This window comes from Eptatretus burgeri, chromosome 7 (assembly GCF_056783735.1).
Source record: "Eptatretus burgeri isolate ZD-2024b chromosome 7, Ebu_testis_v1, whole genome shotgun sequence".
Classification (NCBI taxonomy): Eukaryota; Metazoa; Chordata; class Myxini; order Myxiniformes; family Myxinidae; genus Eptatretus; species Eptatretus burgeri.
Window position 1 is genome coordinate 40,821,922 of NC_140967.1, and position 17,266 is coordinate 40,839,187.

At 41.1% G+C, this 17,266-nt stretch overlaps 1 protein-coding gene across 1 annotated transcript in view; it reads left to right on the top strand.

The window, feature by feature from the left end:
* The window catches only part of LOC147023093 (calcium-activated chloride channel regulator 1-like), an 88,769-nt gene that overhangs the window by 45,012 nt on the left and 26,491 nt on the right, over positions 1–17,266 (top strand). Inside the window, exons 4-8 of the mRNA XM_085888124.1 lie at positions 2,905–3,013; positions 9,295–9,466; positions 16,498–16,725; positions 16,887–17,111; positions 17,209–17,266. The exon at positions 17,209–17,266 is cut by the window's right edge and continues 120 nt beyond it. Coding sequence (XP_085744250.1) covers positions 2,905–3,013; positions 9,295–9,466; positions 16,498–16,725; positions 16,887–17,111; positions 17,209–17,266 — 792 coding nt within the window. The remainder of the gene's footprint in view (positions 1–2,904; positions 3,014–9,294; positions 9,467–16,497; positions 16,726–16,886; positions 17,112–17,208) is intronic.

Below are 17,266 nucleotides of genomic sequence, written 5' to 3' on the forward strand. Positions count from 1 at the left end.
CACTATCTCAGCGCGGGGGGAAACAGGAGGGGGTTGTTGATGCTTGGGGGGATGAGGATATCTCGCTGGTTCGGGTCCCGCGACGAGCGTCTCCACCGCGACCTCGGTCGCGTTATCGGCCTCCCCTCTCCGCAGCTCCCCGACTCTGACACGAGCGCCCTCTCGACTGCCTTCGCCGCCGCCGCCACCTCTCCAACTCTCCCACTCTCCACAGCTCCGTCCAACTGCTTTCTCCGACTCTTCTCTTGACTGGCTCTTCCCAACTCAACTCCTCCCAACTCAACTCTCCTTGACTGACTCCTACTTTACTCCGACTCTTCCCAACTCAACTTCTTTCCAACTCGACTGCTTTCCAACTCAACTTCTTTCCAACTCAACTGCTTTCCAACTCAACTGCCTTTTTGGCGAGCGAACGCGGCCCTTTATAGCCCCCGGGGCCTCGCTCCTTCACCTTCGACCCTTTACCTCTGGCTGGCTCCCCATTGGACAGAGGAAAAGTGGGCGTGAATGCTTTTTGATCCATGAATCTGCATATAGCGATATTACTCCGACGCACCTGGAGGCGGGGCCAAATCGCCCCATGCTCGCTGATAGGACGGAACAGAAGTGGGCGTGAGTCATTTTTGATCCGATTTCTTCGGAAAGGCTGGTGTTTCTGCACCCGCTGCTCGGTGCGCGCCCTGCACGAGTCCAGGATCGGCGCCCACAAGCGGCGCGGGAATGGCGGTGATGCGATGGTTGCTAGAGCGAGATGTGACGGCAAGGGTCGTGGCTGTTGTTGTGAAGCGGCGTTGCGGTTGGTGGTTGTTGTGTGATGGCTGTTGAGACGTGGTTGGTGGTGGTTGTGATGGTAGTAATGGCGGCTGGTCCAAAATAAAGATAGTAAAAGAAAAACGGCTATCTAGAAGGGTCGCAGCCCGAATGAATGACATTTATTCCCTCTAAACAACGGGTTTGGGCCTAACTACACATATACTTACAGAGATATCTCACCTAAGGTACCTGAATGGTGGTTTGCGAATTTCGTCAACCACAACAATATATATATATATATATATATATATATATATATATATATATATATATATATATATGTATTGCATTGTATGATGACACACCATTTGATATGCTAGCCTGTAGTCATGGTGAAATATGTTGCTAGTTTGCAACGAGATAAAGACGCAATGGTGTTAATGAGTCATGTTTTGCCTTTAAATAACCTTCACATCATAAATATTTGACTGCAACACTCCCTGATGGGGGCTGGTGAGGAAAGCCAATGTGCTCAAGCGGGCTGCCATTGCAAATGACATGAGGTTGAAATTTGAAAGCACATATTGTGAATTCCAAAGCACATACGTAAATTATAACGCTCAAATGCCAACAGCTGCTGACCTGAATGCTATTGAATGCAGTTCATGAGACATTTAAATTGACTGCCGGTTTAAGGAAGTCAAATGCTGAGAAAATGAAATTGAGCAGACATTTTAGATATTTGAATGATCACATTGAGGAGCATTCAATGTGAAATGAAATCGAATGATCATGCAATCAAATTGAATGCTAAAAGATGAAAATGGCTGGGAAAACCTATAATACGTGTGAGGTGCAGGGAAGTAATTGAAACGTAGGGGCTTGGCATGGTCCGTGTGTTCGAGGTAAATATTTGAAATCATTCCATGTATTGATCAATGTTTAGAATGACATTGTCTGATATACACCTAGCATTGGGGGAGGAGGAGGTGGCAGGCTTGGTCCAATTTAGAGATGAGGTTAACAGCGTCTGATTTGGTATTCCCCCTTGCCTGATGCTGGACCAGGTCTGGACTGGGTTTGTCTTGTGCAGTGGAAGCTCAATGTTCCAGTGTTTAGGTCCACAGAGGGCCCTGATGCTCACTTCATGATTTGTGGAGCTGAGCGCCTCTGTAAGTTAAGGACACATTCACATTGACACGTCCATGGTGGGCAAGATTTACTTACCGCTATTCATAGGGTGGGGGGATGACAGGGCAGTGCCTTATGTGCCACCAACTGTGGGCTGATTTTACAAACCTGGTCTGGTTTTAGTGATTGAGTTGTATGGCTGTGGCACCTCAGAGCTTATTCTTCTCTGTTTCATCAAGTGCTGTTTATTTAACGCTACGTCTGTTTCTTGACGGATTTTCCATTTATGTGTCTTGTGGTTAAATAAACACTTCCTGTTTCTTAAGAACACGTGTCAACCTCATTCCACGTCCTATGATTCAGATAAAATGGTTTTGGTTCATTTGTTATTCCCTGGGGGGAGGGCCTCAATTTGGGTTTAATTGTCCTTATTCGTGACGACTAAGGTTAATTGTTTTATTATTTTTTTAACATTCCAATGCAAAGGTTGTAAAGAAACCAGCCAGACCATGTAGGAATGAGTGAAAAAGCACTGTATTCGAGTCGTCAGGGACACAAAGTTGTGTCGATTCTGCATTATAATATAGATTGGCTGACTCATGTCCCGTACTCTGTTACAGAGCGTTAGTTCTGACGAAGCAGTTTCTTGGCCTTGGGGTCATGCTGGGCCGTTTGCCATCCCTCTCACAGAAGTAGTTAGGGCAGGAATTTGTAATTGGGCCATGGTGTCTACTCTTCGCAACAGCTTAGGCAGCTTCGAGGCGACTGTGCCTCCCTCTCGGGCATCTTGTCAGCCTATGATATAGATTATGTTGATGGTAATGATTTATGATCATTTATTTATGATCATTACCATTGCCATAATGACATTGTTAATAAATAATGACAATGATTTTCATCATGCATTACTGTGATTACATGAGTAATGATGATTATACTGTTGTTAAATTATTTGCTGGTGATGAATTAGAATGATTCGGGAATTGATTTATCATGATAACAGATTATATATTTCCCCAGAACGCAGCATCGTCCATCAATGGGCACACTTGCGCTGGGGTCTTTTTGATGAATATGATAACATTCAACCTTTTTACACCTCGCCATCAGGTTCCTTGGAATTTGTCAGGTACAATACAATCATTTGAATCATTTAACGACATGTAACTTTGAGGAATGACGTGCAGAAATAGTTTTTCTCTTACAGATAAAAAATAATGACTGATCAGAGCATTGTAAACATTTTCTGGAATATTTTTGTTTCCAAGTGTATGCATGAAAGTGAGAATGCATAAGATGCACTCCGAAGGATGCCATGTTTGAAAGATCACGCACGGCTAAAATGAATTGGAAGGCAAGTTAGTTTCAAACTTTGAAACTCATGAAATTTTACATTTTAATGAGTAGCCTGATGCTCAGTGGCTTGCCCATACTCAAAGGTTTTCTATTTGCCCTGACGCCCCCCCCTTTCCCCCATCTCCCTCCAACATAAAATGATTTTCAGCACTTTCTCAAGGTCAACACAGTCATTAACTGGAACAGCACTCAGGAGAGTGCATACGGCATACCTCCGCCAGGCCGAACAGTTTACATTTTGTACCCCACAGATAGGCCGGATCTGGATCCAGACATGAACCAAAATCTAATCTGCTTGTTCCTAAACAACTCATGAACCAAGTTTTGTCATCTATCCACAACTGTTTGAAATATCATGCTATGCAGTACTGTATATTGTTTTTGGCCTGATCTCTCAATGGTGAAGAATCACTTTAAAAAAATTTTTAATTCTCACATCTGGATCTGGACCCAGTTCTTCACCAAAATTGTATCAATTCGTCCTTCTCACACTCCCAACCTGTCCACTAAATTTTGTCCGAATCCGGCCATAACGCTTTGAGATATCCTGCTGACAGGCAGACAAACAGGGATGAAAACAATCTTCATCCGCCTTCGGTAGTGGAGGTAAATATGATGAAATATTTTGTTGATCTGAACTTAAATTAACTTTACAATTTGACAAGTCTGCATTAATTTTACCATCAATATGTAATTACCCACGCCGAAGGAGAGGGTCCATGAAAGTTCAAAGTTATTGCATTTGGGTCCATCTGTCTGTCTCTCTGTTTGTTTGTCTGCACAGAACTTTAGTGGGTTTTTTTCCGCAACTGCTTGTCGGATTGAGACAATTTTCACCAGAGGTGACTATTCAAGTAGAATGTTATATTAATAATTATGACGTCATCGGTCACGTGCTGTGGCAGCCATGTTGGAAAAATAGAAAAAAATTGGACCTGTAAATCTGAAACTGCACCAAGGAGAAAATTGAAACTCGGCATATGGCAAATACTCCTCATGGGAAATACGTGTTTTTATAATGATGTCATAGGTGCAGAAGTTATGATGTCATAATTGCATATTGTGGAACACTTCATCTGATCAGTCTGAAAATTTGAGGGTCACCTTGGGATAAAATGGTCCACAGAGAAAAAAATGATGATGTCATCAGTCACGTGATTTGGCAGCCATATTGTTTAAAAAAAATACCTTCAAAAATCTTCTTCTCTGAAGTAGCCAAACAGATTGATGTGATACTTTAAAAGTATGACCGCCTATCCATGAAGAACAATAGTTTCACAATATGACATCATAGGTCACATGGATTGAATGCAGCCATTTTGGATTGAAGAAAAGTATTAAATAACGTTTTATCTGGAATTTCTCAATCAATCAATGCGAAACTTTACAATTATGATCCAGTAGTGATGGGGAATACATGTTTTAAATTTCAACTTGATCGGAAACATGGTCTGGCAGCCAGAATTATTTAATTTTTTGATCTGGGTTATTTTTGTTGCTTTTTATTTATTTTATTTATTTTTTATTACTTGGCTGTGCCTGGATGTGCTTGGGGGTAGAGGAGTAGCAGCTGAAATGCAAATCCTATCCAGGTTCTTCCTGATGACTTTATCTTTGCATTTTTGCTTGTTTGGGTTCCTTCTGATTACTCCAATGCAGGACTGTAAGTCAGTCTGCCAAGACCCTTGAAAACAGTACTGATGGCATCGCTTGTTGATTTTTGGCCAATGGGTTCAAATGTAAGACCATACCATGGGGTCTCAGAATCATCCGGTGGCAAAACCAATTTTTGACCTTTAAGGTCAAATTTTCAAGGTCAAAGGTCAAATGGGTGCAAAAAAAATTTTTTTCCCCAAAAATTGTCCAGAATAATGTATTCTATCATTTAAAAGCCTTAAAGAACCAAAAAGCGTAACTAATTTCAGTATTTTACCATTTATTGACTAAATTTATAGGAAAACATGAAATCTGAACCAAAAACGTCGATGGTTGAAATGACAGAAAATGCATGAATTGTCTTTCCAAACCAGTTTCAAATACTCTGATTCTGGTTGGTAAACTCCTTGATCATCAACATACACCCATTTTGCATTATTTGAGTGTACTTTCAGATTTAGGCTACTTGCATCTGACCTTGAAATATTGACGGACATTCCATCGTGCTAAAAGATACCATTTCAGTCCAGTACTAGTGATGTATTTCACTGACCATGGTAACTCTTGGTATAGTACGGTAAGTAATTCTGATAAGAAATGTTCAAAAACGAGAATAAATTGTGTTTTGGCTGTATTCATTTGGAGAAATTTCAAAGGTAGGCCTAAGCTGCCCAAGCATTTTAAGCTAACGCATCAGCTTTAAATGAGATTAAGAATTATTAAAAACCTGAAAACTGGCTTATGTAACCACATATTACGACATTGAAGATTAGAGCTATATTGAGTGTGGATTTAGACATCCATTTTCATAGCATGCACAAACCAGCATGCACCCCTGTTTTGACCCATTGCACCCACACGCAGATGTACGGCACTGTGTTTTACACCCGCAAGATATCAATGCTTGACAACTCTGAGGTACGGAGGGTTTTCTTATCCACACCACCTGTAACTGGCCATCATCATTTTCCTTCCATGCCCCAGTAGATGCTGGCGTGGGAAGTTCCATCTCAGTCTTGTCTGCTTGAAGTCACACCTTTGTTTGGAAATTTGCTCTTTTCAAGTGAAGTTCCAATGCATCTGTTGTTGGTGGGAGCATTTCCAGTGCTTTTTTGCCTTTCTGAAATACTTCAAGCCTGGCAGTGTCGCATCCTTTGGTAAAACTTGGAGTTTTGTAGACACGACACACAAACTGTTCAATATCAGCAATAGCTCCATCTCGCCCAACACCATGCAGAAGTTCTGGATGCTGTACGTACACCTGCCAACATGCCTTCTTTCTGTTTCCCACAAATGATGACACCGTGTCGCATCCAGTCAGGGAATGGAAACCTAGGATATTGCTTATCACATTTTGAGGAAAGGTCTGTGCTATAGCATTTATGTGGTAGAGTTTGGTTGATTTGCTTGTTCCACTCTTCATCCACACATCTGCTGACTGGTCTCCAAGGAAAAAAAGGAGCAGGAGGAGGACGTCTGTATCCCTGCATTGTACAACGATCCTTTCATATCCACAGCTTATGGCCTCCAGTGCGAGCAAAATGAGACGTGTGTCCGCCTCCTCATGATTTGCTTTAAGGTTTACAACATGGCCACAGACTGAAGACTGTGCCCCTTCTTCAATACCTCCCACAACAACCTCCTGGCCAGCCTTTCCATGTTCAACAAGCTTTTGACTCAGAAAGTTAGCAAGGTCCTCTTTGTTTTCTGTCGAAGCTATGAAACTGTTCCATTGCTTTGGAAATCTTAAATCCCCACGGTTGATAACCTTCCGAATCGGTTTCATTTTTCCTGCACGCTTATCTCGAGTACCAGACTTTATTGAAGTTGAAGAAGTCTGATAACGATCAAATACTACGTCTATCCAGGATGTAGTTTCAGAGAAATGCCTGAATACCGATTTCGTGTACACTTTACCATACTCATCGAATGTCTGGCAGTTAGGTGGCTCACCCAATGCTTGGACCAGGGCATGACCATCGATAAAGTAGAACGTTCTTGCTTGAGAAATTGGAATCTCTTCTGCAAGTTCCATTCCTTCAGTAAGGACTGACAGCATTGCATTTTTGGGAGTACTTCTCATCTTTTGGTTTCTCTGTGCCAGTGAAAGAGGAACATTTGACAATTCATGCTGCAGGACTTCGCCCATATCCACCTCACGTCCAGCTTTTGATGCATTCAAAAGCCTATGCAGGAGGGTTCGATCTCCCTCAACCTCCTTGACTTTGACTTTCTCTGTCTTTCCAATTGGGACCTTGTAAAGTGTCGCAAATGTTGGACAATTTTGGCGCTTCAAATTACCATAGAATGGAGTTTCAGCTGTGACCAGTCTGGTCTTGATATTTTCTATAACCAACTTCTTCCCTTTCTCTTCCACATTCAGCAGGCTTTCTGTTATCTCCTTGGTGGCAGCATCATTGGTGGCAAGGGAAACAAGTTCAGAGTGGTTTTGCAAGCTTGACATTCCTGCCTTATCTAGACAGAACACCTCGAAACATGTCTTCTTTGTCATGTCGAAACGTTCAAACTGTTCCTTGATCCTTAACACAGAAGATTCGTCTTGGTCTCTTTGCGATCTGAAGTGGTCTTTACGGGTGGAGAAACGTTCCTCTTCATTGCTGTCCACGAGAGCAAAGAGACGCTTTGTTTCATCTGATATCCTGGAGCGTTCACACCAAGTTGTGCAAAACTTGTCTCTGGCTGTGTCGTTCCTTGTGATACCGATGATTCCATTGGACAGTTTGCATGTCTCATTCATCCATTCTGTTGCTTGGTCTTTCTGGAAAATCCACAGTCATTTTCTCGTGTATAAAAGTGTGTTAGGTTCGGTTTATCCCTAAAAATTATGTCCTCGACGGGTAAGAAGCGAAAAGCGATGTCCATCTGTGACAAAAAGCAACTGCTGGTGGCTTACGACGCTCTTCCAGGAGAAAAGGTGAGAATTGGATTTTTCTGCTTACTTTTCTGTGCGTTAGCTAAAATCAGAAGGCGAAACAAGCAGTTGCTTGAGCAGGCCAGGAATTGTGTTGCCTTCAGCAAAGTGACCGACTAGCAGTAAAAGACAGCAACGGTGCAGTCAAGGAGGGAAGGGTAGGGGCCCAGAGCAAAATGAGGCTTGGGCCCTTTTACCCAATACACGTGACCTAGAACTCAAGACATAGGGTTTCATCATCCTTCACACGTTATCAGCAATCCCAACCATAGGCATTATGATTTCTGACCGGCGTACGCCTAGATCGCCTATGAGAATCGACCGCTTGTAAGAATCAAACCAGGCCGGCCCGAAGTGATTCTTATAAGCGGTCTACACTGTATTTGAAACTGGTTTATAAAGACTTTTCATGCGTTTTCTGTCATTTCAACCATTATGGAGATATTCGACATTTTTGGTTCATATATCTTCATGTTTTCCTATAAATTTAGTCAATAAATGGTAAAATACTGAAATTACTGTTGGTTTTTTTTGGTTATTTAAGGCTTTTAAATGCTAAAACACATTATTCTGGACAATTTTGGGGGAAAATTTTTTTTGCACCCATTTGACCGTTGACCTTGAAAATTTGACCTTGAAGGTCAAAAATCGGGTTGGCGAATGGATGATTCTGAGACCCCATGGTATGGTCTTACATTTGAACCCATTGGCCAAAAATCAACAAGCGATGCCATCAAAACTTTTAAAAAGCATATTCTAAGGTCTTGGCAGGTTGACGATGTACCTATTTCGTCTTCCATTTGATTTGAATTGAATTAATTTTCATCCCATTCTAAATTAAATTGAATAATAATTTTAAGAACGTCATGGGTCAGGGTCAGGTGTCCAATCAAAGCAGGGTTGCATCAAAGCATCTTTGTACCCAGTTATCACTACCAGCAGTTTTAAAGTGACACTTCGAATGATGTCTCTTATTAATTATGTAACTCACCAGTGCACAAACGTCACACAAAACAAGTCCTGGCGAGAGTCTGCAATCTCTGATTGCTATTTTTCTTGTTGTAATTTTGTGATAGCTTGAAATAAATTTGTTTTTCTTTTTTTAGAATTGGTGTTTCAACTCTTTCCATTCAGCGGTTAGGAGTGCATAGCCGACCTGGAAATAGCTTGCAAATATGACGTGATGAAATGTTTTGTTGGTCTGAACTGAAATTAGCTTTACAATCTGACAAGTTTGCATAAATTTTACCATCAAGAAATAATTAGAATTTTGTGATAGCTTGAAACAATGTTTTTATTTTTAAGCCAATATATAACAATACTTACACCTGAAGACAAAGTTTGCAACTCTGTCTTTGGATCTTTGTTTCATTATTGAGGTCCAATGAGGTGAATTTTTCATCTGTTCTAGTATCTTCAAATAAAGGATCCACACACACATTCTCTCACTGAACTGTTTATTTCAGGTGTAGTGAAGACATTCCCTGGAAAATGCTGGACTGTTCATTGAAGAGATGCAAACTGAAGCCCTGCTGGGTGAACAATCAAACAGGATTGCCAGAAGCTACATGTATTCCAGTAGCCAAAGAGACACTGACGACCAAGGTTTCCATAATGAGCCATTATCGGATTAGCGGGGTATGTTGAAATTGAAAGCACACTACAGAAATCTTTTGGATAACACCCATCCTTAAAAAAATTGATTTGAGAATCTACGTCGGCATTACATTGTTTATTGCATTGCCACCACACAGTTGCCATATTGTAAGCTTCTTTAAACCTGGCTTAAAGAGCCAGAGTGATGTATTTATTCTCATCCTGAAGAGGATGCAGACCATTGCAGTGCGTGTGCATTTCTGTATATTTCGCTTTAAAATTATTTTTCTCTGCAACCACTTGTCCAATCAAAGCGAAACTTTAAACATGGAAGAGACTCCACATGGAGAATATTTTATTGCTTACTCTGACATCATAGATCACATAGTATGGCATCCATATTGGATTGAAGAAAAAAATGTGGATATAATTTTCTCTGAAACCGCTTAACAAAAAAATTGAAATGGCATATGTCATCAACTCGAAGCTTTTACCTTCTAAGCTCAAGTCTGAACTTTCAAATCTCTCTCCCTCCTCCAAATCCTGGTGGCATCGAATCAAATCTGTTTCTGGTGTATGTTCCCCCTCCATCCCCTCCCTTACCTAAAATGGCCGCACTGCTGACACCACACGTGAAAAGGCTGAATGCCTAAACTCGGTGTTTGCATCAAAATCTTGTGTCCAAAACCCATGGCTTACTCCACCCACCTTACCCAGTCGCACCCAATTGTCCCTGGACTATGTGTCCTTTTCTCCTGACTAGGTGGAGAGCTTGCTGTCAAACCTCGAGTCAGATTCTGCAACCGGTCCAGACGGCATCAGCCCTCGTGTCCTAAAAACCTGCTCCTCTGCTCTTGCTCACCCTCTCTCTGTTCTATTCACCCTCTCATTTGCTCAAGGTCATCTGCCATCTGCTTGGAAATCAGCAAACATTACCGCCCTGCACAAAAACGGTGCAAAAACAGATCCCTGCAACTACAGACCAATCAGCCTTCTCCCAATCATCAGCAAGGTTATGGAATCCATCATCACTTCATACATTAAATCCTTCCTCTTCTCCAATGGCCTGATTTCCGATCATCAATTTGGTTTCAGACCAGGTCACTCTACCCTGAATATGCTGCTTCTGCTCTCCCAACAATGGATGGAAGTCCTCAATGCCGGACATGAAATCAGAGCCATATCCCAAGACATATCGTGTGCTTTTGACACGGACTGTCACCCTGCCCTGCTCACCAAACTCTCTTACAATGGTATCCAAGGCTATCTCCACTCATGGCTCACAGACTTCCTCTCCTGTCACAGTCAACATGTGGCCCCAAATGGAGTTCCTTCATATCCTCTTCCTGTCCAGGCTGGAGTTCCTCAATGCAGTGTTCTGGGACCTGTTCTTTTTCTGGTTTTCATCAATGATCTCTCCAACTCTGGAAAATCCTCTTTTTCTGTTTGCTGATGACTCCACCCTCTGTCATCCCTCAGACCGACAAGTAGCAGCTTCTTCGCTCACTGCAGATCTGGGTAAAATCACAAACTGGTTCAACACGTGAAACATGTCTTTCAATCCGGACAAATCTCACACTCTCACTATGTCTCTCTGAAAGGACCATTTAGAAAAACCCCATCCACTTTCTCAACAATCCTCTGGAAGAAGTCCTTTCTTTCAAGCTTCTGGTTCTCACAGATTTCAAACTTGGCCTCCAAAGCCAGTCGCCGACTGGGAATCCTCCGTCGTGCAAAGTCCTTACTCGGCCCACCTGAGCTCCTAACCACTTACAAAGCTTTCGTCCACAGCCTCATGGAGTACTGCTCTCCTCTCTGGGCTGGTGCTCCTGCCTCCCACCTTTCTCGGCTTTACACTGTGGAAACCAAGGCATTTCGGATCATTGGCATCTCCCGCAATGGGGCTGAGTCTTTGGGCCTCTCACTCTCTCTCACCGCAGGCAGGTCAGTGGTCTTCCTGTTTTCTACCATCTCCTTTCCAGCCTCGCCCCTCTGCTCTCTCTGCGATTTGTCCCCACCATATTTCCGCAGGGCGCTCAAGGTCCGCCAACAACCTCCTTCTGGTAAAGCTTCCAAATCACGACTCCTGCTCACCTTCACTCTTTCATTCTTCTTTTTTCCCGCCTTTGGAATAAACTCCCTCACTCTATTCATTCCCATTCTTCCCTCCAGGCCTTCAAAACAGCTGTTCACCACCACCTCTTATCATCCCCCATCCAAATCCTCCATCTTTTCTACCCCCGTTAATCTACCCAAGCCCACCTCCTTCAAATTCCCTGCTTCCTTCCTGAAAGTCCCTGTAATGTCCATCTTGTATACCCCGTGTTCCCCGCACCATCCCTCTCCCTTCCAAAGATCAACTAATATCTCTGTTCCCTGCTGTTTTGTCCTTCCCACTCCCGCCCCTCTTGTCTCATGTCCCCCCTTGCTGTGCGTTGTGTGTTAGCTCTCATACGAGCCTCGATAATGTATACAAAAAAACAAAAAAACCTCCCCATGGTGTGGTTTATACGGTGATAACGATGACATCATCAGTGAAGTGGTATTCCAGCCATAATTGGTAGAATTGAAATGCTGATCCAAAATTCTGAAACTTCATAAATCTGATCTATGACCAAATGTGAGTGAATAATTAAATTTATGACGTCAAAGGTCACATGGTATGGCAGCCACATTGGAATTAAAAGAAAAAGTTTTTGACATTTTCTACGAAACTGCTCGACGAAAAAAATTGAAAGTTGGCAGATATAATCGACTTCCTAATGGGGTATATAAGGTGATAAACGATGATGTCATCAGTGAAGTAGTATTCCATCCATAATTGGTTGATTTGAAATCCTTATCCAAAAAATCTGAAGCTACTTATAGTGCCTATAAAAAGTCCACACCCCCTTTCAAAATTTTTCTTTTTTGTTGCCTTATAGCCTGGAATTAAATTCTATTAAATCAGACTTTTCCCACCTTTACTTACATATCGTAACCCACAACTTCCAAGTGAAAAACCAATTCTACAAATTTCAGAAAATTAATTAAAAATTCAAAACTAGAATATCGTACTTGGATAAGTGTCCACCCCCCTGAGTTATTACTTGGTGTAAGCAACTTTGACAGCAATTACAGCTGTGAGTCTGTTGGGATTGGTCTCTACCAACTTTGCACACCTTGATTTGGCAATATTTGCCCATTCTTCTGGACAAAACTGTTCAAGCCCAGTCAAGTTGCATGGGGAGTGTTGATGATGTTGATGAACAGCAATCTTAAAGTCATGTCACATAAACAGTTTTTATTGGATTATGGTTGGGGCTCTCACTGGGCCACTCAAGGACAGTTATCTTTTTGTTCCTTAGCCACTCCAGTGTAGCTTTAGCTGTGTGCTTCGGGTCGTTGTCATGCTGAAAGGTGAACTTCCGTCCCAATTTCAGCTTTCTTACAGAGGGCAGCAGGTTTTCCTCTGCAGATTTTTTTGTATGCTCAATCCATTTTCCCTTCGATCATGACAAGTGCCCCAGTCCCTGCTGATGAGAAACATCCCTATAACATGATGCTGCCACCACCATGCTTCACAGTAGGGATGGTGTTCTTTGGGTGATGTGCTGTGTTGGGTTTGTGCCAAACATAACGTTTTGCATTTAAGCGAAAATTAATTAACTCCAGGCTATAAGGCAACAAAAGGTAAAATTTTTGAAAGGGGGTGTAGACTTTCTATAGGCAATGTATATCTGATCTATGACCTGATGTGAGTGAAGAACTAAATTCATGAGGCGCATAACCCATGCCAAGAAACTATGTGATGTAATTGGGTGCATGAATAATCGGAGTATATGGGCCATTATAGCATTGGGCCATAATCTTAGAGTGTTCAGTTAATAATGGTATTTTTGGTCGGAATGAATGTGTGAAGTGAGACTGCATTCTACGAGTACCGTTCTGGTTTATCAAGCATTTCATCCACTTATTTTCTGAATGGCATTGAAGTGTTTGAGGAATAAGATACAGAATATTACAAGAAACAATTCCCATAGCCCAACATTTGAAATAAACCTTGTTTATATTTATTGATTTAATTGAGGAGCAATATCACAACAGTACATGCAAATTTCTTTTTTAATATGCAGGGATCAAGGCTTCTTGGAAGAGAATCTCCATAGAAGGAAAGTTATCAACAGATGAAATGGGGCAAAAGGAAAACAGTGGGAAGCAGTACTTCATAAGCAGAGGAAATTGTAGGAAGGTTTAAGGATGCGATGTAAGGATAGCAGGTTTAAGGATGCGATGTAAGGATAGCAGGTTTAAGGATGTGATGTAAGTTTACTGGCACACAGGTTACAAAAAGTAAATTGATAGAACAGTGCAAAACTAAACAAGTGAAATCCTTCAATACAGCGCGTGTGGTGAATCAAATGAGTACACTAATGTTAAAATATGCAATTTATGCTTTTTCAGTTGAAAAACAATTAAAAAGCGTACTTAATATTTGAAATGTAAAAATCTTGTTATTATTGTGATAAGCACCATATATATATATATATATATATATATATATATATATATATATATATATATATATATATATATATATATATATATATATATATATATATATGTCATCAACTCGAAGCTTTATATATAAAAATATTAAAATATATATATATATATATATATATATATATATATATATATATATATATATATATATATATATATATATATATATATATATATATATATATATAACAGAAGGATTGAAATCGTTCGATACAGCATGGCAGGAGGCCGCAAAAGAATGATTGTAAGTAAATTTCAACTACTAATGCATGACGAAACACTTGTTTATGGCTGATATTAAAGAGAATGATGGCATAAGAAGAACTTAGCCTGGAATCCTCGTGCATAACACCGCCCACACAACACACGTGGTGTCCTTTGACCAATCAGGAGCAGTGCAGTTACAGTATCGTTTCCTTCAGCTCGATTGGTCTTGTCCTGCACGTGATGTTTTCGGGTTTTTTTTCGTTCTTGTTGAATCTGAGGAGATTATTTTTTCGTTCTTGTTGTAAGTAAATTTCAACTACTAATGCATGACGAAACACTTGTTTATGGCTAATATTAAAGAGAATGATGGCATAAGAAGAACTTAGCTTTCTGCGTTCGGCGCGAATGCCATGGTGGACGGAAATGACGTCTTTTGTTCGTTCGTTCGTTCATGAGGGGAGCGTTTCTTGGTTTTTTTCCCGTCAAGCAATAAATTAAATGGTTTTCACATGTATAACACATTAGTTTCACAAATTTCCATTGAAATACTCGGGTATTTCCGTCAATTGTCGCCATTTCCGTCGGGGTTACGCACTGCATCTACCGGACGGCCGTCATTGGCTGTCTTGAGACACGTGGGGGGGGGGGGACACCGGACCCACCGGGGACGTGGTAGACGATGCCGGGGACATTTCAAACTCGGTGCAATTGTATACAGCGCACGCGCTGTAATAGATGATGATAAATTGGTCATTGAGGAATACTGAGGATACATACAATAAAGAGAGTAAGTCGGGGTGAGGGAGGATGACTATTGTGTTGGTGTTAATGACATCGCCATCCACAGATTATGTTGTCACTCACAAATACTGTGTTTAGACTATCGAGTGTTTTTTGTTGACAGAGGGCTAGATATATTTTAGATTTACCAGTGAAGAACTATTACTTACAGACAGGATAATTCTCCCACAATTGACGTTTTAGTTTAGTACAACTTTTAACACCAACGTCCCACTGGAGCCTCCCCCATGACTATTAACCTCTTTTTTTGCAGCCTTAGACCTTCCCATGCACACCCCCTTAGTACAACGACCAACTTTCAACTTGTTCTGTCCAGCAGTTCTGGAATTCATAAAAGTCAAACAAACAGACACTTCTCAAATTATCGTAAGATACTGAAAAATAACAAAACGTTGGCATTTATATTCAACATGTCAGCTCATGGAAGAGCCATGAGACTGGGTAGAAAGGATTTCCAAGTTACAAGGAAATCTAACACAGGTGGAGGCCATTCAGCCCATCATGCCTGTGCGAACACCACACCAACCCATCTACACAAGATCCAAGGAAGAAATACAAAAAAAGTTTTTAATTAATGAAATAAATATTTTTGTTTGTTTGTTTTGTTTTTTGGGTTTTTTGTAGTTTTTTTTTTCTTCCCCTCAGGGGAGGAGGCATGGGCTTGGGTAAGAACACACAACATCAACCACATAACCCCCCTTGACAAGACCCCCACCAACAGCACTCCGTACACATGCACACAATCACCCATCAATGTTCAAACTACCTAAAAGTCTTATCAGCATCCCCATACCCCTCTATCTCCATAACTTCCAGGTACCTATCTAATTCTAATTTAAACTTATCTCCTGTTTCTGCTGCCACCATCTTTCAAGGGAGACCATTCCATGCATTAACTACTCTGAGTAAAAGTCCCCTGCCTTACTACCGTCTTAACGCTCCTCTTCTTTACTCTCAGGCATTACGTGGCAGAGGTATGTGCTCTACCGAGTGCCCTTCTAATTCACCCATGTCCTCCTCCTCCTCCTCACCTTGCTCTCATTTTTCCCAATGTCCTTTCTTCTTCCAAGTGTCAAGTCTCCTATTTTCTCTCTTCCCTGCTGCTGTTCTTTGCATGACCCCCTCTTTCCACTCTTCTTTTTGTTCTGTTATGTGCTCTTCCATTCTGTGTATAGCTTGTCCACGAGCATTGACTCTGCATACAAAAAGAACAAAAAAAAAACGTACAAGTACTTAAACAAAAGAATATTGGAATGACTGTTTTTAGCATTGTAATGATTTAAGTCCCTTATATCATTCGCATGTCATGATTGACATTATATATGTTCTGATGTTCATGAGTGAATAAGTTAAACAACTTCATCCTCTCTACCTCCTTTATACACAACTTGGAGCAAGACACTGGCTCTTACAGGGGCTTTCCAATCACAGAAAGGTCAGTTCAGAGTTTGCAGCAATCTCTGCAGCTAAAAGAGAAACCAATTTGGCGTAACCAACCATTTTGTCATACTTTGTTACAGATCAAGGATTTCTGCAATGTGAGTACACACAACACAAAAGCTCCGAACAATCAAAATCGACTGTGCAATTTACGCAGCTCCTGGGAAGTCATGCTGAACACCGATGACTTTGCTCATGATAGAAACAAACCGAGAGAAATCTCATCAACTGTACCTCATTTCAACTTGGTTCAGAGTTCCCGGCGAGTTATCATCTTAGTGATGGACAATTCAGGCAGCATGTTCAAAGTAAGTATAAGTTTAGAATTTTCATGTTGATCTGTTTCGTCACATGACATGCTTTAAAAAAAAAGAAAAAAAATCCTCTCTGAGTTTAATTGCGGGGTGTTTTATTAAAATTTTCCATAATTTCCTGAATGCATCATTTGATATGAATTTGCATGTTTCAGGAAAACCGTTTCTTGAAGCTGAAACAAGCTACAGAAACTTTCATTATGAATGGTGTTCGTACTGGAACTTTCATGGCAATTACATCCTTTAACAGCATCGCTTTGAACAAGAGTGGCTTGGTGCATATTTCTGATAAAGCCAGGAGGATAAACCTTATCGCCAACTTGCCTAAAGTAGCAGAAGGCCAGACTAGCATCTGTAGTGGCATTCACAAAGCATTTCAGGTATGGTACAATCATAGTAGCTGACAGACATTATCGGGTATAAATTACATGGAGATTGCCATAATGTGTAAATGTGCCATTGTTGACCATTTCTTAGATTGCATCAACTGATGATGGGGTGACCAGGGGAGACGAATTGGTTCTGCTGACAGATG